Source organism: Acartia tonsa, chromosome 11 (assembly GCF_053477335.1).
Source record: "Acartia tonsa isolate MP-2025a chromosome 11, ASM5347733v1, whole genome shotgun sequence".
Taxonomy (NCBI): domain Eukaryota; kingdom Metazoa; phylum Arthropoda; class Copepoda; order Calanoida; family Acartiidae; genus Acartia; species Acartia tonsa.
Window position 1 is genome coordinate 23,518,662 of NC_137270.1, and position 20,047 is coordinate 23,538,708.

At 30.1% G+C, this 20,047-nt stretch overlaps 1 protein-coding gene across 1 annotated transcript in view; it reads left to right on the plus strand.

The window, feature by feature from the left end:
• Positions 1 to 20,047, plus strand: part of LOC145331199 (synaptogenesis protein syg-2-like) — a 136,182-nt gene that overhangs the window by 103,131 nt on the left and 13,004 nt on the right. The window contains exons 7-11 of the mRNA XM_080175818.1: positions 1,352 to 1,469; positions 6,695 to 6,757; positions 9,536 to 9,596; positions 18,493 to 18,556; positions 19,063 to 19,156. Coding sequence (XP_080031944.1) covers positions 1,352 to 1,469; positions 6,695 to 6,757; positions 9,536 to 9,596; positions 18,493 to 18,556; positions 19,063 to 19,156 — 400 coding nt within the window. The remainder of the gene's footprint in view (positions 1 to 1,351; positions 1,470 to 6,694; positions 6,758 to 9,535; positions 9,597 to 18,492; positions 18,557 to 19,062; positions 19,157 to 20,047) is intronic.

Below are 20,047 nucleotides of genomic sequence, written 5' to 3' on the forward strand. Positions count from 1 at the left end.
AGATCCTTTCATTTTCTTGAATTCCTTACTGTGCGATTCAAACAATATCAAACACATTAGGCAACAAAATACAATTGTCTTTTGCAGTGAGGGTAATTTCGGTTTGAAAAAAATAATAATCCATTACTTGATATACAGATTTATAATAGAAATTAATTGCGGCATTTCTTCCCCGTATACAGCAAAAACACCCAATATGATAAGAGTTGCATCTGCTTTTCCCTAGAAATTACAAAATTTCTCTTTGTAATTTTCATTTTCGCAGGGTTGCAGAAACTTAAATAACAATGATTGATGTACAAAGTTTTGACAAAATCCGTCATTCTCTTTCTTCATTCCTTACAACAATTCTGCTCGGGGATAGGGATCCTTTATTGTTCAACCTTTGTCTGGAAGCCTTAAGAAGAAAAAAAATATATTATTAAGCCTATTTAGTGGACAAAGTAAAGTTTTTAATATTTACATATTCAATATAAGTACCGTTTTTAACATATGAGGATTAGGCAGGAATCTAAAGAATTTATAATTGCCGATAAATTAATGTACATCTCCAATGACGATAAACAAAATTGCTCCTTCTGTAAATTATGATTAGTGGTTGAAATATTTAGACTTAATGAACCAACCAAAAGTTGTTAAGCCAAGAAGAAAAAAAACGTTTTTTTTATAAATCTGTGGATACTAATGTAATAATATTTTGTATCATAATTATCTCTGTTTCTTTTACAAAAAAAAAGTTAGTTTGTTATTCTTTTTTATTTCCTACAATTCTTTTTTTTTGTTTTCTAGGCCTAGTTTTGTAATGTATATTTTGTTATGTGAACAACTAAATAAGTACAAAATTCCACATTTTTAAATTATTTATCAGTATATTTGTTATCTATATATTTCTCTGGCTATCCTTTAAATTATTTTCATCAAATTTATATTTGGATTTATCTTTTTTATCAATCTACTCATCTAAACATCTATTTAACTAGGTGAAATTTTATCTATTCGGTCTATCTATTAATCTATTTTATATTCATCTATTTCTATCTTAGTAAATACTCCCATCCTTCAGAAAGATGTCCCTTTTTGTGTTGGTTCTTTGGAATCAGCTAATAGCGTCGGAAATATAAACTCAGTCCTTACAAATCAACAATAAGCAATTTGCTAGCTAACTGAAATGGCTTCTGCCACTTGGGGCAGGTAGCTGTCTGGATTATACATCTATACTTTTACATTTATTGTGAGTCTGACCCAAAATATCACCAAGCGAATTTATTATGTACTAACATCTTTGTGTGGAGCCCGAACTCGAGCGATTTCTAGCGGATTATTTTTAAACTAATATTGTGTCATTTTTCAGGGAGGGAGATGACATAGAAATCAGATGTGAGGTGTTGGGAGGTAACCCCACCCCTGACGTTACTTGGTGGAAAGACCATGTTCTACTCAAATCAAACCCTCAATTCTTAAACCATAAGGTGAGTAACTTCTTTTTTACTTTACATGTATGAACATTTATAGAGTTGCTTTGCTACACCGTTTTTTCCATAGTGTTATCTTATATTGTACACATCTATTAAGGTATATGACAATAGAAGATAAACTGATTTACATTCAAAATTTTACGCCTAATTTAGTTGCCGGACAAAGTTTCTCAGAAATCAGCCACGTGACGTCATAAAAATGAGGGAGATGCGAGGAGAAGTGGAAAAGAAAACCGATATGAAGAGATGGATTATCCCTCATTTTGAAGACGTCTCAAGGCTGATTTTTTAAGACACTTTGTCCAGCTACCTTATTTGGTTACTGATAGTTTGAACTAACCAATCAATTGGTATTGTGGTTCATTTTTATCTGAAAAAAATTTACTCTAACTTTATTAATTATTATAAGTTAAAAATATTTTTTTTACGGACGTCCTAGTCACAGAATAGATGTGCTGCTACTATTTAATACAAATTTGATTTTATCATGTTCAAGAAAAATAAATTGTTATAATATCTGTCATAATCTGAGGGGCGGGGCTTAAGAAATTTACATGAAAGGTTTTTTCAGAGTTACCATATAAATATGCAAATATTTTAAAATAGCATCTTAATACAAATAATATTTTGTCTCATTGTAGTTTTTTGTTTGATAACTCTATCGTCTTATATGCAGGGAGGGAGGGGGCATACGATTGTAAATTACACTATTCCCCAAAGTTTTATAAAAATATTTTCTTATTCTTTGGCTTAACAAACTTGGGGACTTTCATTGAATTTTGATTGGTTGGTTCATTGAGTTGAGGTTTTAACGCTTCAACCACAAATTGTAATCTACTGAATGTATCATTTTGTGTATCATCATCGGGGATAAACATCAATTTATCGGCTATTGTCTTATCCCTTGAAATTGCTGATATTGTCCAATATACTAGGAGGGAGGGGACATTGGATTGTAAATTATATTGGCTAGCACCGTTTTATAAAAAAAAGTTCATTATTCGTTGGCTTAATGGGCTTAAATACATACTACTATAATTTAATTTTAATTTTAACTATGAATTGTAATCTGCAAATAGGATAATTTTGTTTACTATCATTATTGGGAATGTACACCAATTTATCATCAAATGGTAAAATTGACCAACAAAACACAAATTACTGAAGCTTCGGTACTAAAATAAGGAGAAAAAAATGCTATTAACTAAATACAATTCCGCTAATACAAACACCTTTTTTGCATGTGCCAAAAAATGTTCTTTTATCCTAAACAGATGTGGGGAAGAAAAGTGTTTTGATTTATATGATCATTGTTTGTCATGCATTTGTTATTATACGCCTTTTATCAAATCAGGAAGGGAGAAGGCATTGGACTATTTATTACACTCGTCACTAAAGTTTTATCACAATGTTCTCTGATTGGTTGGTGTAACAGTTTTAAAGGCTTTCATTTAATTTTTAATGGTTGATCCAATAAGTAGAGTGTCCGAAAGTTTCAACCACTGTGTGTAATTTACATAAGGGATAAATTTGTTTGTCATCAATTGGGATGTACATCAATTTATCGGCTATTGTCTTATCCCTTTATATCCATGCAATTAATTGAATTTCAAAGAAAAAGTAAGAAAGAAAGAGAGAGACTCTATTTATAATTGAATTATGGATACATGACCTACAAACAAACAGACAAAAACTAATTATTTGTAGAGTAGCTAAGCTGCAAACAAATAAATATTTCCAGTTTCTTTTATCATGTCCAATAATTTGTAAGATTTTTTTCAGGGAAATAGGAGACAATCATTGATTTACACCCCTTATTTTCCCCCAAAATGTGCAACCTATAAAATACAAATTAATGCATAAAAACTTTGGGGTTAAGATTAATTCAGCGTGTATTGTCTTATCCCTGAATCCATGAAGATAAGAGAGATATGATAACCATCTTTGGACATATATTGTATATCAGGGATCTAAAGGGATAAGACAATGGGCGATAAATTGATGCACATACCAAATGATTGCGGAAATTTTTTTCTGTTCTAGATTCAATTACTGGTTGAATCGTTTAAACAGTTAACATAATGAACCAACCAACTAAAAGTCATTAAAGGTTCCCAAAGTTGTTTAGGCAACTGAAGAGTAGACGTCAATTTAAAACTTTGGGGACTAGTGTAATAAATAGCCCAATGTCCCCTCCCTCCCTGTTTGTATATTGTATGTATTGTAATAAGTTCAGGGTTCCTAAGGGACAAGATAATGGACGATACATTGATATTCATCCCAATTGATTATAAACAAAATCACCCCCTCTATGAATTTTTGGTTCCACTACTAGTATGGAAACAACCAATCAAAATTCAAGTTCCTAAAGCTAAAGTCAAATTTTTGGGTATAGTCCCTTTCGTAGCAACGCACCTTAAGGGGCGATTCTTGGTATTTTTTACAGTAAGTTTTCTCCTATTTCTAACCCTGCAGGGCCAGTTGTCTAACCCTGTAGGGCAATCACCTAACCCAATATAACCTAACCTAACCAAAAATAACCTATAAAAAGCCATTTTAAAAATACGAAGATTCGCCTCTTAAGCGGCGTTGCCACGAAAGGGAATATTCCTAATTTTTTTATGTAGTGTCCATTCCCTCCCTGTATGAAATGTCAATTTGAATGAAGGACATGGCTGCTTATCATATTATCGCTCTAGCCACGTCAAATACACACCACTTACTGCTGCTCTGTCAGATGCGTGATTTTTATATAAACAGAATGTATTTGCCCAAAAAAGGATCAACTTGTATCAATGCATAGTAGAGAGGGAGGGAAGTAAAATAGCCTAGAACAATCCTAATACTTAAATCTTAAAATGAATGTAAAGCTTCTCTAACATGGAGATCTCAATTGGTTCAGTAGTTAGACAAAAAAAACTTATTTACTAAGTATATTTGCGATAACTTTTATCTAATGAAATCTTCCAATTTTTAACATGTACAAAATGGCCTGCTTAATTGCTTCAAGATCCATGTCAGATATATATAGGAAATAAATGTCTATAAACGAGCTCAAGTTTTCCAAGGAATATTTGTTTAAAACTCATAGTGCTCCAATAATCCATAATAAACTCTCATTGCCCAGAACGATAAGACCCATTATTTTACTTCATTAAAAATAAATTCCTTTTTTTAATTTCATGTTGCTATTTACCTTATATCAATGTATTTAATTTCTAATCATAAAAAAGAAAATTTAAATTTATAATATAATAAATTTAAGAAAACTCTATTTTAAAAGAATTCGATTGTGGCGACACTTTGTGTGTTCAAATATTAAACTAAAATTGTAATCATCATCATTAACCCTTTGGTGATGGTAATGTTAAGAAAAAAATATAATTTAAAAAATCTTTTTAAAATCATTTAGATTATTAAATATTTACTTTCTTTGAGATAGTAATGCCGGGTGAGGAAAATAGATTTATTGAGAAATAGATATGCATATAGAAAACTAGCCAACAGGGAGATAATTATATCGAGCCAACTCTAGTTATTTTATATTCTTTTAAACTTTTCGTTTGTTAGATTTTTTTCAGCTCTATTAAGTTCTTTTGTAAAATAAAAAGAAAACCTATCCATGTGAACTAATTAGACATGAGATGGTTTTGGCGATAACTTAGTGGCAGTTGCCTAGTAGTCCAATAATGTATGCATCTTTAAAAAGTACAATGGCCAATAGATATTTAATTACTCCTTCTAAAAGTTAACAACCTCTCTGTTTTGTACACAGTTGTAATTAGTTGCAAAACCCGTATGTACAGAATATATACTGTATAAAATCGACAGTAAATTTGCCTGTAATTGATTGCTTTCATAGATTGGGTGTTTTCTACAAATGTATAGAGACAATAAATGTAAAAAGCCAATTATTTTTTAAGTCAACTATAAATTAACAAAGACATAATAAATATAGCGTAAGCATATCAACCAATAATGTAAACTTTAATCTACAGATATTATAATTTTGTTTATCATCATTTGGGAACACAGTAATAGTGTCTGACTGATTATGACGTAACAAAAAAAATTAGCCAATGAGAGACCACTATAAATTTTACCATTGGTCAATAACGGCCTCTCATTGGCTAATTTTTTTTTGTTACGTCATAATCAGTCAGACACTATTACTGTGTTCATCATTTGGGGATAAATTTACCGTCAATTGTCAATACCTGACAATTATACATTTTTTACATCAATCCACTCTTTAAATATTAAAAATTATTATCTGGCTTCTTTTTACTAATTTCATAAAAATCTTAAAGATTATTGTCGTTTTTAACTTGAAAATAGATACTTCAAAAGATTTTTTTTATAAATTTTTACCTATAAAAAATTCCATATTTTTAAGGCTCTTAAAATCTTACTTTTTAAGAACCTTATAATGGCAAAATATATATTTTAACTTTTCTTGTGAAATATATTTTGTTCAAAAGATATTTTGTACATTTTTTCTCCATTTTTAAAATATTTTACCTGTAATACTAGCGGCTTCGCCTCTAGCCTCTAGGGGCTTTGCCCCAAGAAGTTTGACGAGCCTAATTTTTCCTATTTTAGATTTTTAAAACAAAATTGGGAAGAAAGACTTATTTAGCTAAAAAAAAAAAAAAATTAAACTATCCCGGGACCAGTAGAGCCCAGTGGTAACTGAGATAATAAGCTTCAGACAGACAGAGAGACATCTTTTTACTTTGTATTATAGATAATCATCGATTAATTTACCTAATTTTTATTTTATCCTTTATTTGGTTTGTAATCTATCCATAGAAATTTCTGTATATATTTGTATTTCTTTTAGTCTACTTTTTTCCTTCATCTATTTCTTTCTATTTGAATTTATTGATAGATTAATGTATAATTTACTTATATATTTCTCAATGTATTCATGTGTATATCTATCACTTAATCTATTCATTTATCTACCAATTCATATCTATCTATAATTATCTCTTTATTTCAATACTTATCTATCTATCAATCAACCGAATTTACATACTTAACTACATATCTATCTATTAATCAATCTAATCTAACTATTTCCTATATATCTATTTATCAATCAATCCAATATATTTATTACCTACATCTATCTATCAATAAACCTATCTATCTATTTCCTATCTATCTATCAATCAATCAATCAATCAAGAATCTAATAATGTAATCTATATCAGGTTATCAACCGGCTAGTGATCAAGAAAGTGTCCAGATCAGACCTCCATGCTCTCTATACCTGCCAGGAAAATAATTCACTCACATTTTAATAACAGCGCAGCTACTATATAACTTAATTGTCTGTATGTCCCTCTAAAGTATAAAAAAATAGTTAAAAAATATTAATAGAGCAAAAATCTTGAATACCTTGCCATATTTATGTTAATTTTACATCTAAATATTTATCAGTTGTTTAGTAACGTTTTCCAGGGATCCTAATGGATAAGACAATGGACGAAAAATTGATGTATATTCAAAATAATAGCAAACAAATTTGTGCCTTCTGTTGGTTAAAATTATTGATTTAAAGATTTTACAAAATCACCCAAAGTTTTTAAGCCAACATGTTTATAAAACTTAAGTGATAGGTTTTAATTGACTGTCCAATGTCCCCTCCCTCCCTGCGTTTAGCAGACAAATATTAGCCATTTACCCATATAAGTTTAACCATGAAAATATGAAACATTTGATCATTTTACAGAAAAAAAGGGAAAATTAAAGGGATAAGACAATGGCCAATAAATTGTTATACTTCTAATCAATAGTGATACACAAAATTACCCCTCTGTAGATTAAAAGTACTAGTTGTACACTCAACATAATAAATAAACGAAACAAAATTCAATAAAGTCCACAAAGTTGTTATGCCAACAAATAAGACAATGTTAATATAATTTTTTTTATAAATTATAATAAACAGACCATTGTCCCCTCCCTCCCTGATTTGCTCCGCGCTGTCGGGAAGGTGATAGGTTCGAATCTCGTTCCAACATCGCGACATATATAAATACGTTAAAAATAATTAACATGCAATAGCACAGTTAGGACTTAAGAAAAATGTATTGCAATCAAACTCAAAGAGTTTAGGACGTTTGGCTGAGCAGTCATGCACTTCATTAGCAAGCTTTGGTTCAGTTATATAAACATAAAAGGCCTAAAAGTTTTTCGCCTCTAGATGGAGTTTGTTATGTTTTTCATGCTTTTTGCGATTTCTTATAGGAGGGTGGTGGTGCCCTCCTCCAAAATATCTGTAAACCTTCCCAGGCCATATGAGAAGCTACACTGTAAAGATGAACCATATCGGTTCGGCGCTTAGCAAAAGAACCTCGTAAAAGTGTCTGACTATGACGTCAGAAAAAAATAACAATTAACCAATGAGAAGCCAGTATTCACTGTAATTGACCAATGGTAAAATGTATAGCGATCTCTCATTGGTTAATTGTTAATTTTTTCTGACGTCATAGTCAGACACTTTTACGAGGTTCTTAGCAAAACCTTTCGGTACAAGAGACAGACAGACAAACATCCTATTACTTTATTAGAAGGATTGCAAAGCTATTTTTGGGGCTATTTACATATTCTTTTTTGTCTGATATTTACTGTACTAATTGAAAGCTAAACAAAAGTAAATGTGTGTGTGGGTAAGAAAAATGCTAAAAATATGCTAAAATGCCACCTAACCCTTTTTAGTAGAAACAAAAGACATAATGCTTACCTTATATGTATTATGTACCTTTTAGAACTTAAAAATAGATTGGATCCCAAAAATACTAAAATAGTTATTTATCTCATCGTATTATAGACAGCTTTCCGGAGATATTAAAATGAAAAATTTTAAAACCAGTTTTGTTAGCCTTGGCCTTTGGCTTAATATTAAAATTATCATTTTTATTTTAGTATTCGTAGAAAAATGTCTTTTGTACTATGCTACACATAATTTTTCAGTATGGTTTTAATCCAGTGGATATTAATCTAATAAATCTAATATTAATAATGAAATTTTTTATATAAAAAGAGGAAAAAAAGGAGAAATAACTGGGGAGAAAAGTTTGTAATGTTGACCTAAAAAACTTTATTAATATGAACTTATAGATTATGTATCTTATTGCAAAAAGAGAACTATTATAATATATTTTATTGTTTTTTTTTTACATGTAGGTTTACCTTAATGATACATTTTTAAACTTTTTGAAAATAGTAATAGTTGGCACTGAACTGTTATTAATTATAAAACTCTTGCTTTTTATAATTGCCATATTTTTGAAGAAATTTGAACTGTTATTAATTATAAAACTCTTGCTTTTTATAATTGCCATATTTTTGAAGAAATTTTTATGGCGTTCAAAAAAGAAAATTTTGAATAAAGAAATATGGAGAAAAAAATTATGTAATATTAGAGACAGTCAATATTGAACTAATATAGATAACTTTTCTAGACATTTACTAGGGATCGGCAGCCGCCTTTTTAAAATTGAAAATTTAAAGTCTAAGCTGCGATGTTTGCAGTTTAAAAATTATTGCGACTGATTGCGATTGGACAGCTCTTGTCGTTTCTTTTTGCTAGCTACTGCTGAATATTTTCAACAAAAACAGTTAAGTCATATTACTTGAAACATTACTTTTTTTTCAAAATTTTATGGACAGTCGCAGCTATCTGCAGAAGCTCTTTTTAGTATCTATAAAAAAGATGACGTCATACAAGACAAATTACCAATGGCAGGCCAATATACAATGACTAATGGTAGGCCAGTATGTCGTCATTTTTTAGGCACTATAAAAAGCTTCCTTATCAAAGACACAACTGCCGAGCTCTGATTTTCTTGGTTAAATACAAAATAAAAGAATATATCTTTTTTCTTTTACATATTAAGAAGAGTATAAAATGAACATATTTAACTTCAAATAAATGACAACCTAAAAATAGTCATTCTATATTTATTTCATTTCTGAAATATAGAAAAAATCTTCTAAAATATATGAAAAAAAATCCTCCAAAAAAGTCAGTGAATTTTTTGCTAAATCAGGCTTCGAACAACAACCAGACGGCCCCCATTTCTACTTCAATAAAGCTGGATTTAACATGTAAGTATATTTTAATTTGGTATTTTTTTCCAGAGATCTCGGGGGATTTGCAATGAACTATAAATTGATATACATCCCCAATGATCATAAAATAAATTGCCAATTCTGTGGTCTAAAATTATTTGTCGAAAATGTTTGGACACTTATATTTTAAAACAAACTAATTAAAATTCAATAAGTTCCCACAGTTTTTAAGACAACAAATAAGATTTTGGTATCAGTGTCTAATGTCCCCTCCCTCTCCAAGAGTAGCTACTAGTATAAATTTCTATATGTGTATTATGATAATGTTAATTTAATAAGTGCATATTTTTTATATTCATGCAATAATGATATTACCATATGTACTCACTAGAGTTGGCTCAATATAACTATATCGCTATTGGCTAGTTTTCTATAAGTACATATCTATTTCTCAATAAATCAATTTTCCTCCCCCGCCATTACTATCTAAAAGAAAGAAGTAAATATTTGTTAATTTGAATGTTTTTAAAAATATTTTTTCAATTATATTTTTTTCACATTACCATCACCAAAGGGTTAATATGATTAAAATTTTAGTTTTAATATTTTGACACAAAGGAAGTGTCGCCACAATCGAATTCTTTTAAAATACAGTTTTCTTAGATTTACTCTATTATGAACGTATATTTTTTATTTTTGAAAAAAGGATTAAATACTTCAATGTAATTCAAATATCTACATGAAGTGAAAAACTTAATTCATTCCATAAACAAATAGAATAAAGGTCTTATCGCTTTGGTCAATGAGAGTTTAATGAGGATTATTGGAGCACTATGAGTTTTAAACACTTTACCATTGGAAGACTCGAGCTCATTTATAGACGTTTATTTCCTATATGGATCTGTCATGGATCTTGATGCAATAAAGCAGACTGTTTTGTAAATGTTAAAAATTGGAAGATTTCATTAAATAAAAGTAATCGCAAATATACTTAGTAAATAATAAAACAAGGATGGCAATATCCATAAAAGCTTAACTCTGAAACGGTATGACAGACGAGCATTAACTCTTGTTGAGTATAAGGACTGAAAATACAAAATTTGAATAAATAAGTTTTGACAAAATTATACGTAAATTTGTTACAAAATTTCTTAAATACAAAATTCTGTTTAAGGACATACTGACATTTTTAGGACGTGATTAAAGAGATGGTTCGCTCAAAATATTGTACAGTTTTGTAACAGGAAAAAGTACACCAAAAATCAGATCATTCGGATGATTTTATCACATAAAGAATTGTTGTTAAAAAAGTAAAAAAAATTAACATGTTTAAAATGGACGTACGGACATTCTGGTAATGATTATAGAGTTGCTACGTACCTAACTACTAAAAGAATCACCATGCAGAGTTTGAAATCGGTAGGACAATTCTATCATGCCTAAATTAACGAAAAAAGCTATCCGTTCCGGACGGACGGACGTACGGACCCTAATTATAGAAAGTAAGCAAGGATGACATCATTCCTAAATGCAAAAACTGCTTAGAGTACAGGATACTTTTTACTGACGTTCTATCATGCATCTAAAGACTTAATTATAAAGTTGTTCACCATTTTATAAATAAATTTTTTTCTCGTATTTATTCGAATCCGGTGGATAGGAACCGGTTCTCATCCATACGAAAAAAACTATGTCTAGCATCGTATTATATCCAGCTTTCTATATCCGCGGAAAGCCGTTTATATCCAGCTTTCTATATCCGCGGAAAGCCGTTTATAATACGATGCAAGAAATAACTATTATTAAATCCTTACACAAAGTTGGCAATCTATAGAATGATTCTAACATAGTTTAAAGATCAGAGCTATCCGTCTTAGACTAGTATTTAGATAGATAGATAGATAGATATTTACATAAATGGGATTTTGGACTTTAAATTACACTTGTACCCAAAGTTTTATAACAACATTAACTTATTTGTTAAATCATAAACTTTTTGACAGAATAGTTCCAAATTTCGGAGTTCAATCTTTTCTATCAATATTTTAAATCTATAGAATGGGTAATTTTGTTTATCACCATTGAGGACAAACTCAATTTATCTTTCCCTGACTTACCCCTTAAGATCCCTGTAAATATACCAAGGATCTAACTTGGTATAATACAATGCCCGAAAAATGTATGTACATCCCCAATTATAATATACAAAAATATCTATTATGTAATTACAATTAGTGGTTGAAAGGTTTAAACACTCAACTTTATGAACCAACCAATCGAAAATTAAATAAGTCCCCAAAGTTGTTGGGCTAAACGAATAAGAAAACGTTACAATAAACTTTGGGGACTAGTGTAATGCACAGCCCAATGTCCCCTCCCTGCCTGGAATATACAATATACAGAAACCAGCATGGTTTAATGTGATTAAGAAGTGCACTCAAAATAATGACAGAGTATTCTCAAACATAAATATTCAGGGAGGGAGGGAGGGGACATTGGCCTGTTTATTATACTAGTCCCCAAAATTTTATAATAACGTTTTCTTATTTGTTGGCTTAACAACTTTGGGGACTCTTAATAAATTTTGATCGGTTATTTTATTAAGTTGAGTGTCCAAACGTTTCAACAACTAATTGTAATCTACAGAAGTGGTAATCATTGGGGATGTACATTCATTTATCGGCCATTGTCTTATCCCTTTAGATCCATGCTATACTCACGTTTTATGTTACTTTTTATATAAGAAAGAGAAGAAAAGAATTAATTAGAATTTTATACAAATACACATTCATTAAAAGTATATAAATACGATATTTCAGTCGTAGGTTGAAATTTTGTGGACTTGATATTTATGATTGGGTTGTATAAACAAGCAAATTTCTTTTTTTTTCACTAACTACATAAGTGGTAATTTTGTAAATTGCAATTGGTGATATATATCAATTTATCGGACTGTTTTTTATCCCTTATTAATTTTGGACATAATTTTAATTGTTAGAAAAAAAAGCTTTACACCTTTTGGACATAAAAAAGTAGATAAAAACATGTTCAATTTATACAAGTATGTCTATAAGTAGCGAAGCATTAGCAAAGCTTAGAAAAAATTCAATTGGTTTAGAAACTTTTTATAGTGGCTATAAAAATTATGGCATACTGGCCTATCATTGGTCATTTGTATTGTAAGATGTCATTTAGGTACTTTAAAGAGCTTCATAGTCTAGAGTTCTTGATTGTTAATATTTCTTTTTTAAATGACATTTAACAACAAATATTTTTATATAGGAAAGACGGACAGACCTGTACTAATTAGAATGTAGTTGCGCTACTATCAAATTGACAGTTGTAATAATTTTAATTAAAATAAAAAGTACAGATGAAATAAAAACATTAATCCTATCCTTAAGTACATGTTTCCTGTAATTATAAAAGTCAAGGCTCGGCAGCCGCTGTCTTATGAAAGTCAACCTTTTACAATTTAAAAATTAGTTGAAATTCTAAACCTTAACTAAATATAATAATTCAGTTAAATAATAATACAATGTTTGGCTATATTCAATAGTATATGTAGATTATATTGCCTTGATAAAAAATGGCCGTAAATGACATTAAATCGACATTTTTCAAATATTATGATAATTTAGGTGGACTTAAAGAAAAAAAATAAAAGTAGTCATTGATGACATATTATCGAAAAATGAAATTAAAAGAGCATTTTGGTTTTAAAGATATTATAATATATTTTTTTAATAAATTGTGTTAATCTAAAAAGCAAGTATATAGACTGACGTAATAACGAAGGTTGGGAATTTTTTTCGTGTTAGATTTCTCTAAGAAAATTAAAGTTTTAAGTAATTATTTCTGTAAAATTTAACATTTAAAAGTTTACTTCCAGCTTGAAAAGTAAAAAAATGGCAACCATTTTACGTTTGTTCAAAAAAAGACCTTACAACAAATATTGCTGAATGATTGGATTTAACAACTAAAAAATACTATTAAGAAAAGCAAACCACATTCCAATATCCAGCCTTTTTCCTTTATCAGAAGCTGAGATAATAAAGAGGGGGGGGGGGGGGTTTGGACTGGTCAAGATCTGGTTTTAAATAAGGTCAATTTTTTAATAATGATAAGATAGAAGAGTTTACCTTTAATATTTAATGTTATATTCTAATTAGCTGAAAGATTTGATAACAAACATTTAATTAAATAATTACAACTCATGAAAGTCAACTAAGAAAATGCAAGAACAATGATGTCCAAAAATATCAGGGCAAGCTGACCAAAAACAAAATATTATCAAAGCATTTTTTGCGTAGCGTAATCACAATTAATGGTTTAGTTTTAATTGCAGCGTTAAGTTTACCATAAGGAAACTTTTTATAGAAAAATTGCAAAATTAAGTTAAAAGCATATTGACAATAAATGATCATAAGGAGGGGGTGAGAGGTTTTCTATAGATTTTAGGGATGGTATCTAAAATAGCAGCTTCCGAGTAAAGGATACTCGATTTAATGGATTTATTATTACATGGATCATGTACTCTATTAAAGTAAAACTTGTAGCTGGACAAAATAACGGACCCCTCTACCACATCCGCTGCCCTTCTACTGGATGAACGAACTGACCAATAAATTATGTCCATGTTAGCAAACTAAATTGACGACATATTTTCTCTAATATCCACATGCATTCTCTATCCATTCACGAATTGTTATATTTTAAAAAGTTAGCTTACTAAAAGTCACTTCGGTTAGTTCTATAATTTTCGACTGACAAACAGCCAATACTAAAGAGTAGCTTCGCTACCAAAGATTGCAGCTAAGACAAAAAAAACTTGATTTTTCTATGTTGCAAAACTGTTGGCTTACTAAAAGTCACGTCCCTTAATTACCTTAATTAATTGTAAACATCACATTTTATTACAGCCGTGACAACCCATTCATTTATACCAGGGCTCGGCAGCCACGGGTCAGCCACGTGTAAGAGGAAATCATTCTTTTACAAATTTTAAAAAGATGAATTAATGTTGATAATACTCGATAAATATTTTTGCAGTATTGCTTCAAAACCGATTTATAGCCGATTTATAGACAATTTTTCACGAATACTGAAATAAAAATCTTAAAATTAATACCAGTTTGGTTAGCCTGAGCCTTCAGCCCATATGAGATAACAAAACTGATTTTAATCTAATAACTTTTCATTTTAATATCCGCGGAGAGCTGTCTATGAAACAGGGAATAATTAATATGCACGTTTATTGTGCTGTACAAATTTGGAATCTAAATTTACCTCCCACCAATTTCATGAGAGAATTTAATTATATTATTTACTCTATTTAAAGAAAAGTATTATTGGAAACAGGGATTGGTATTCTATGAGTAATTATTTTAAATTGCTATTTTTTTGTATTTTAATGATTTAATCTTTTTTTAAAAGCGAAGCTTTTCTATAATTAGGGTCGGTCCGTCCGTCCGTCCGTCCGTACGTCCGTCCGTCCGTCCGTCCGTCCGTCCGTCCGTACGTCCGTCCGAGATAGATAGCTTTTATTCGTTAATTTAGGCATGTTAGAATTGTCCTATCGATTTCAAACTTTGCATGATGATTCCTGTAGTAGTTGGGTACGATTTAGAAAGCGTAGCAACTCTATAATCATTACCACAATGTCCGTACGTCCATTTTAAACATGTTGATTTTTGTACTTTTTTAACAACAAATTTTCAAGTGTTTTAATTATCCGTTTGATCTGATTTTTAAAAGCGAAGCTTTTCTATAATTAGGGTCGGTCCGTCCGTCCGTCCGTCCGTACGTCCGTCCGAGATAGATAGCTTTTGTTCGTTAATTTAGGCATGTTAGAATTGTCCTATCGATTTCAAACTTTGCATGATGATTCCTGTAGTAGTTGGGTACGTTTTAGAAAGCGTAGCAACTCTATAATCATTACCAGAATGTCCGTACGTCCATTTTAAACATGTTGATTTTTCTCCTTTTTTAACAACAAATTTTCAAGTGTTCTAATTATCCGTTTGATCTGATTTTTGGTATATTGATTCCTGGGACAACAAAGAACAATATTATAAGCGAAGCAACTCTATAATCAAGTCAAAAAATTTAAGTATGTCCATAAACATTATCCTGCTTCAAGCAGCTTTTCAACAAATTTACTTACAATTTTGCTTTGGCTCTTATACTTTTAAATTCTGATTATTCAGTTCAGATACTATACAAGTGTTAATGTCCGTTTGTCCTACCGTTTCAGTGCTTCGCTTTTATGGATGTTGTCATCCTTGTTGGTATATTGATTCCTGGGACAACAAGGAACAATATTATAAGCGAAGCAACTCTATAATCAAGTCAAAAAATGTAAGTATGTCCATAAACATTATCCTGTTTTTAAGCAGTTTTTCAACAAATTTACCTACAATTTTGATTCGACATTTATACATTTATGTTCCGATTTTTCAGTTCAGATACTATACAAGTGTTAATGTCCGTTTGTCCTACCGTTTCAGTGCTTCGCTTTTATGGATGTTGTCATCCTTGTTTAAAGTGAAAATACATTATTCTAACTTTTTAAGACATAAAGATTTCTTTTGATTTTAGTCATCATCATTAGATAGCAAACAAATATGATCATAGATAATGATATTTTACATATATTTATAAAAAATATTATCAAAAAATAGTCATTATTGAGACCAAACATTTTATATATTTAGAATTTGGCCTAAAAATGTATACTAAACCTTGTAAAAATGGTATCGTTTTTATGTCAAATTAAGTGTGTATAATCGATAATATGTCAGCCTTTAAAGAACTTAAAGAAAATTTTATATCCTTATGCTAAAGTAACAGGATGTTTGTCTGTGTGTTTGTACCGAAGGATCTCGCTAACCGCTAAACCGATCGGGTTCTTCTTAACAGGGTAGCTTCTCATAGGACACGGGAAGGTGTATAACTATTCTGGGGGAGGGTACCACCACCATCCTAAGAAAAATCGCCCCTAGAAAAAAAATTCCTCCCCCCAAAAAAAGAGTTAACTTTTTCTTTTATAATCTAATCTAGAACCTCTAGGGGCGTAGCCGCTAGTAAAATAAGAACATAATTCAATAGTTGACTAGCAGAAAAGTTAGCGGTAATGAATTTATTTTTATGATGAAATATCCCAATCCAAGTAAATATGTAAAAAGTTACATGTCGAATGTCTATAATTAAAAATACATATTGCCATTTATTACACAATAATTTTCTAGGACATATTAACAAGCATGAGATATTGACGTTTTAGCGAACAATTACTGTAATTAAAAAAAAACATGAGTTAAGCCATGGTATCTCATTCTCAATATTACAAGGATCTTAAGGGATAAGACAATGGACGTTAAATTGAATGTGTTGAAATAAATTAACCCTTTTGTGGCTTAAAATTATTGGATGAAATGTTTGCACATTGCAAGTTTCCACAAAAAAAAATTTGCAGAAGGGGTGATTTTTTTTTATTGTAATTTGAGGTGTGCTTACATTTATTATAACTAACTAAGCAATTATATGAAAAAGTAGATACGAAGGGATGTAGGGGACATTAGGCTGCCTATTCCGCTTGTCCCCAAAGTTTTATAATAACGTTTTCTTATTCGTGGTTAACTAATAACAACTTTTTCTGAATTTTGATTGGTTCAATAAGATGAGTCCCCTTATGTTTCAATCAATAATTGTAATCTACAGAAGGGGTAATTTTGTGTATCATTATTGGGGAAATGCATCAATTTATCATACACTGTTTTAAGAGTAGTTACGCTTCTAAACTAAAAACTAAATAAGTACAGGAATGTTACAATTACTTAATTGAATTGTTTTCGAGGTTTTTTTTTGTTCAGTAACAGGGCTGGATATTCAGTAATTTTGATCCATTTAAATCATGCAATGTTTTTGTTGTTTTAAAAGCAAAATATTACTGTTAGAAACCCCAATCTTCCTAATATGACATTAATTTTGTACTGATAATAGCACAGCGATGTTTAATACTTTATTTTCAGTTTTTAACTTGTGGTTATTAGCTGTTGAAAGTGCTTTCCCTAAAAGGGCCTATTGGGCCCTAAATCTACCCATCTAATTTTAAAAAATAAATAGTTTGATTTTCCTATGCCTAACCCTGCGGTGCCCGAACCCAGCGGGGTTACCTAGTACTTAATATAATCTTATTTCTTATCTTTAATTTTAAAAGTAAGGGGGTTTCTGTGATCGTCTATGCAGTTTTAGGGAAATATCTGAGATTTTAATTAATTCAAATCGTGTAATATCAATCCATGTTCCTAACTTTTTTGTGTGAAACAATTTTGACAACTTGTGCAAACTGTCAACGGCGGTTTTAGGAGCGCATCTGCTCTTCTACTACACTTTATGCGTCTGTACGTCCGTCAGTAAGAAAGGTACACTCTTAACTTAAGACTTTTATTTCGTTCTGGTTATGCATTAAAGATTAAAATGCATTTTATAATTTAGCTTTGCTATTTTTATGGTATTATTCTTGTACACTAATTTTATAATTCAAGTTGCAATTTTACTTTTCTTTACTTATAGAATCAACATAATTAATAAAAAAAAACTTTCTTTGCAAAATAAGATGTCAAAACTAATAAATATCGAGACTAACATATTATAAAATGTAAATATTTTATGTATAATAAACAAGGAGATATAATAACAGAAGAAAATTGATAAAATTATATACACACCCTGATTACAATAAACATAATTACCCCTTCTGTAGAAATGAGATATGTTTATAAATCGTTGGTTACCTTTTATAATTTACAGTTCCCTCCCCCCTCCCTCTCTGCAAAAGCCATCTTAATCATTTAATACCTATATTTGCGACAATTTTTACTTCACAGAAACTTACAATTTTTAAAATTTATATATATTATTTTTTTAGATGGCCCTGAATATGTGACAATTGAGGGACTCAAACCTACTCTGAGTGCTGGGGTACAATACAGGTATGGTATCAATCTTACTGTGCAATATTTTGTTCTTGTTTTTTAAAACAAGAATGACAACATTAATTCCAGCGAAGCTATACTGTCATCCAAAACAATAATAGTTACTTATTGCATCGAAACATAGACAGCTTTCCGCGGATATCAAAATGAAAATTATAATGAAATTTGTTTGCCATGAGGGGCCGAAGGCGGGGCTAACAAAACTATAATTGATTTTATGATTTTATTTTGATATTCATGGAATATTTTTGTATTACTATACATAATTTTTCAGTATGCCTAAGAACCGGTCCTAATCCAGCAGATAATAATCAGTTTCCAAGCTATTTCTATTTTTCCATTTCCTTTGAGTGCTTATTTCGACTTTATTTGTAATCAAATTTTCTAACATAGTTAAAGATTTTACAGAATACAAATGAACTAATATAAACGTATTTCACTCTTGCGCGATTGTTTGAAATCAATAGAACAATTCTAGCAACTCTAATTCTGATAAATTTTAGGGTAAGTTGTATTGCACAAGGAAGCCGTCCTGCACCTACCATTCATTGGTTCAGAGGAGATACAAATTTGGATTCCATGGTCTATAATAATACGGTAAGTTCAGTCAAGCTTTTTAAAGTACATATAAAAATTTTAATTTAAATGTATACTGGCCTACCAGTGGTAATTTAGTCTGAGTATTGGCCTATCATTGGTCATTTGTATTGTATGACGACATTTTTAATAGACTCTATAACACCTTCAAGTTCAACATTTTAGCACGCCCGTTATAAAAAATTGTATTATATGTAGTTCAAAGTTTTACTGCATGTCAACTAGCGACACTCTTTAATGTAATTGACTACAAGAAGATAAATATATAGATAAATTAACTGTTTTTGCAAATTGACTGAGAACCTTGGAAAATATATGAAATCACACTTGGTTGGTTTTCAACTATTTTGGGGGCACAATTCTAGAAAATAAGAAGGATAACAATAATGAAATAGTATGTTTTAATATATTAAGACAATGGCCGATAAAGTGATATTCCCAATAATGATAAACAAAACTACTCTTTCTGGAGATTACAATTAGTGAATAAAACTTTTGGACATAATATACCAACCAATCAAAATTCAATAAAAATCAAAATGAATACGTTATTATAAATTTTGGGGACGAGTGTAATAAACAACCCTATGTCTCCTCCCTCTCTGTTAAAATGTGCAATAAGCATCATGTGATAAAATAAGCATTAATTTTCTAATTTCCGCCAATAACCAAGAAAATTTATCAGTTTTAGTTTATGAACGGATAATCATAAGTTATCCTTATGATACAGTAACAGGATCTCTTTAGTCTGTGTGTATGAAAGGATTTCGCTAGACGCAGAATCGATATGATTCTCCTTCACGGGGTAGCTTCTAATAGGTCCTAGGAAGGTTTAAAACTATTTTGGGAGAGGGTACCACCACCCTCCTAGAGAAAATCTAAAAACACCCT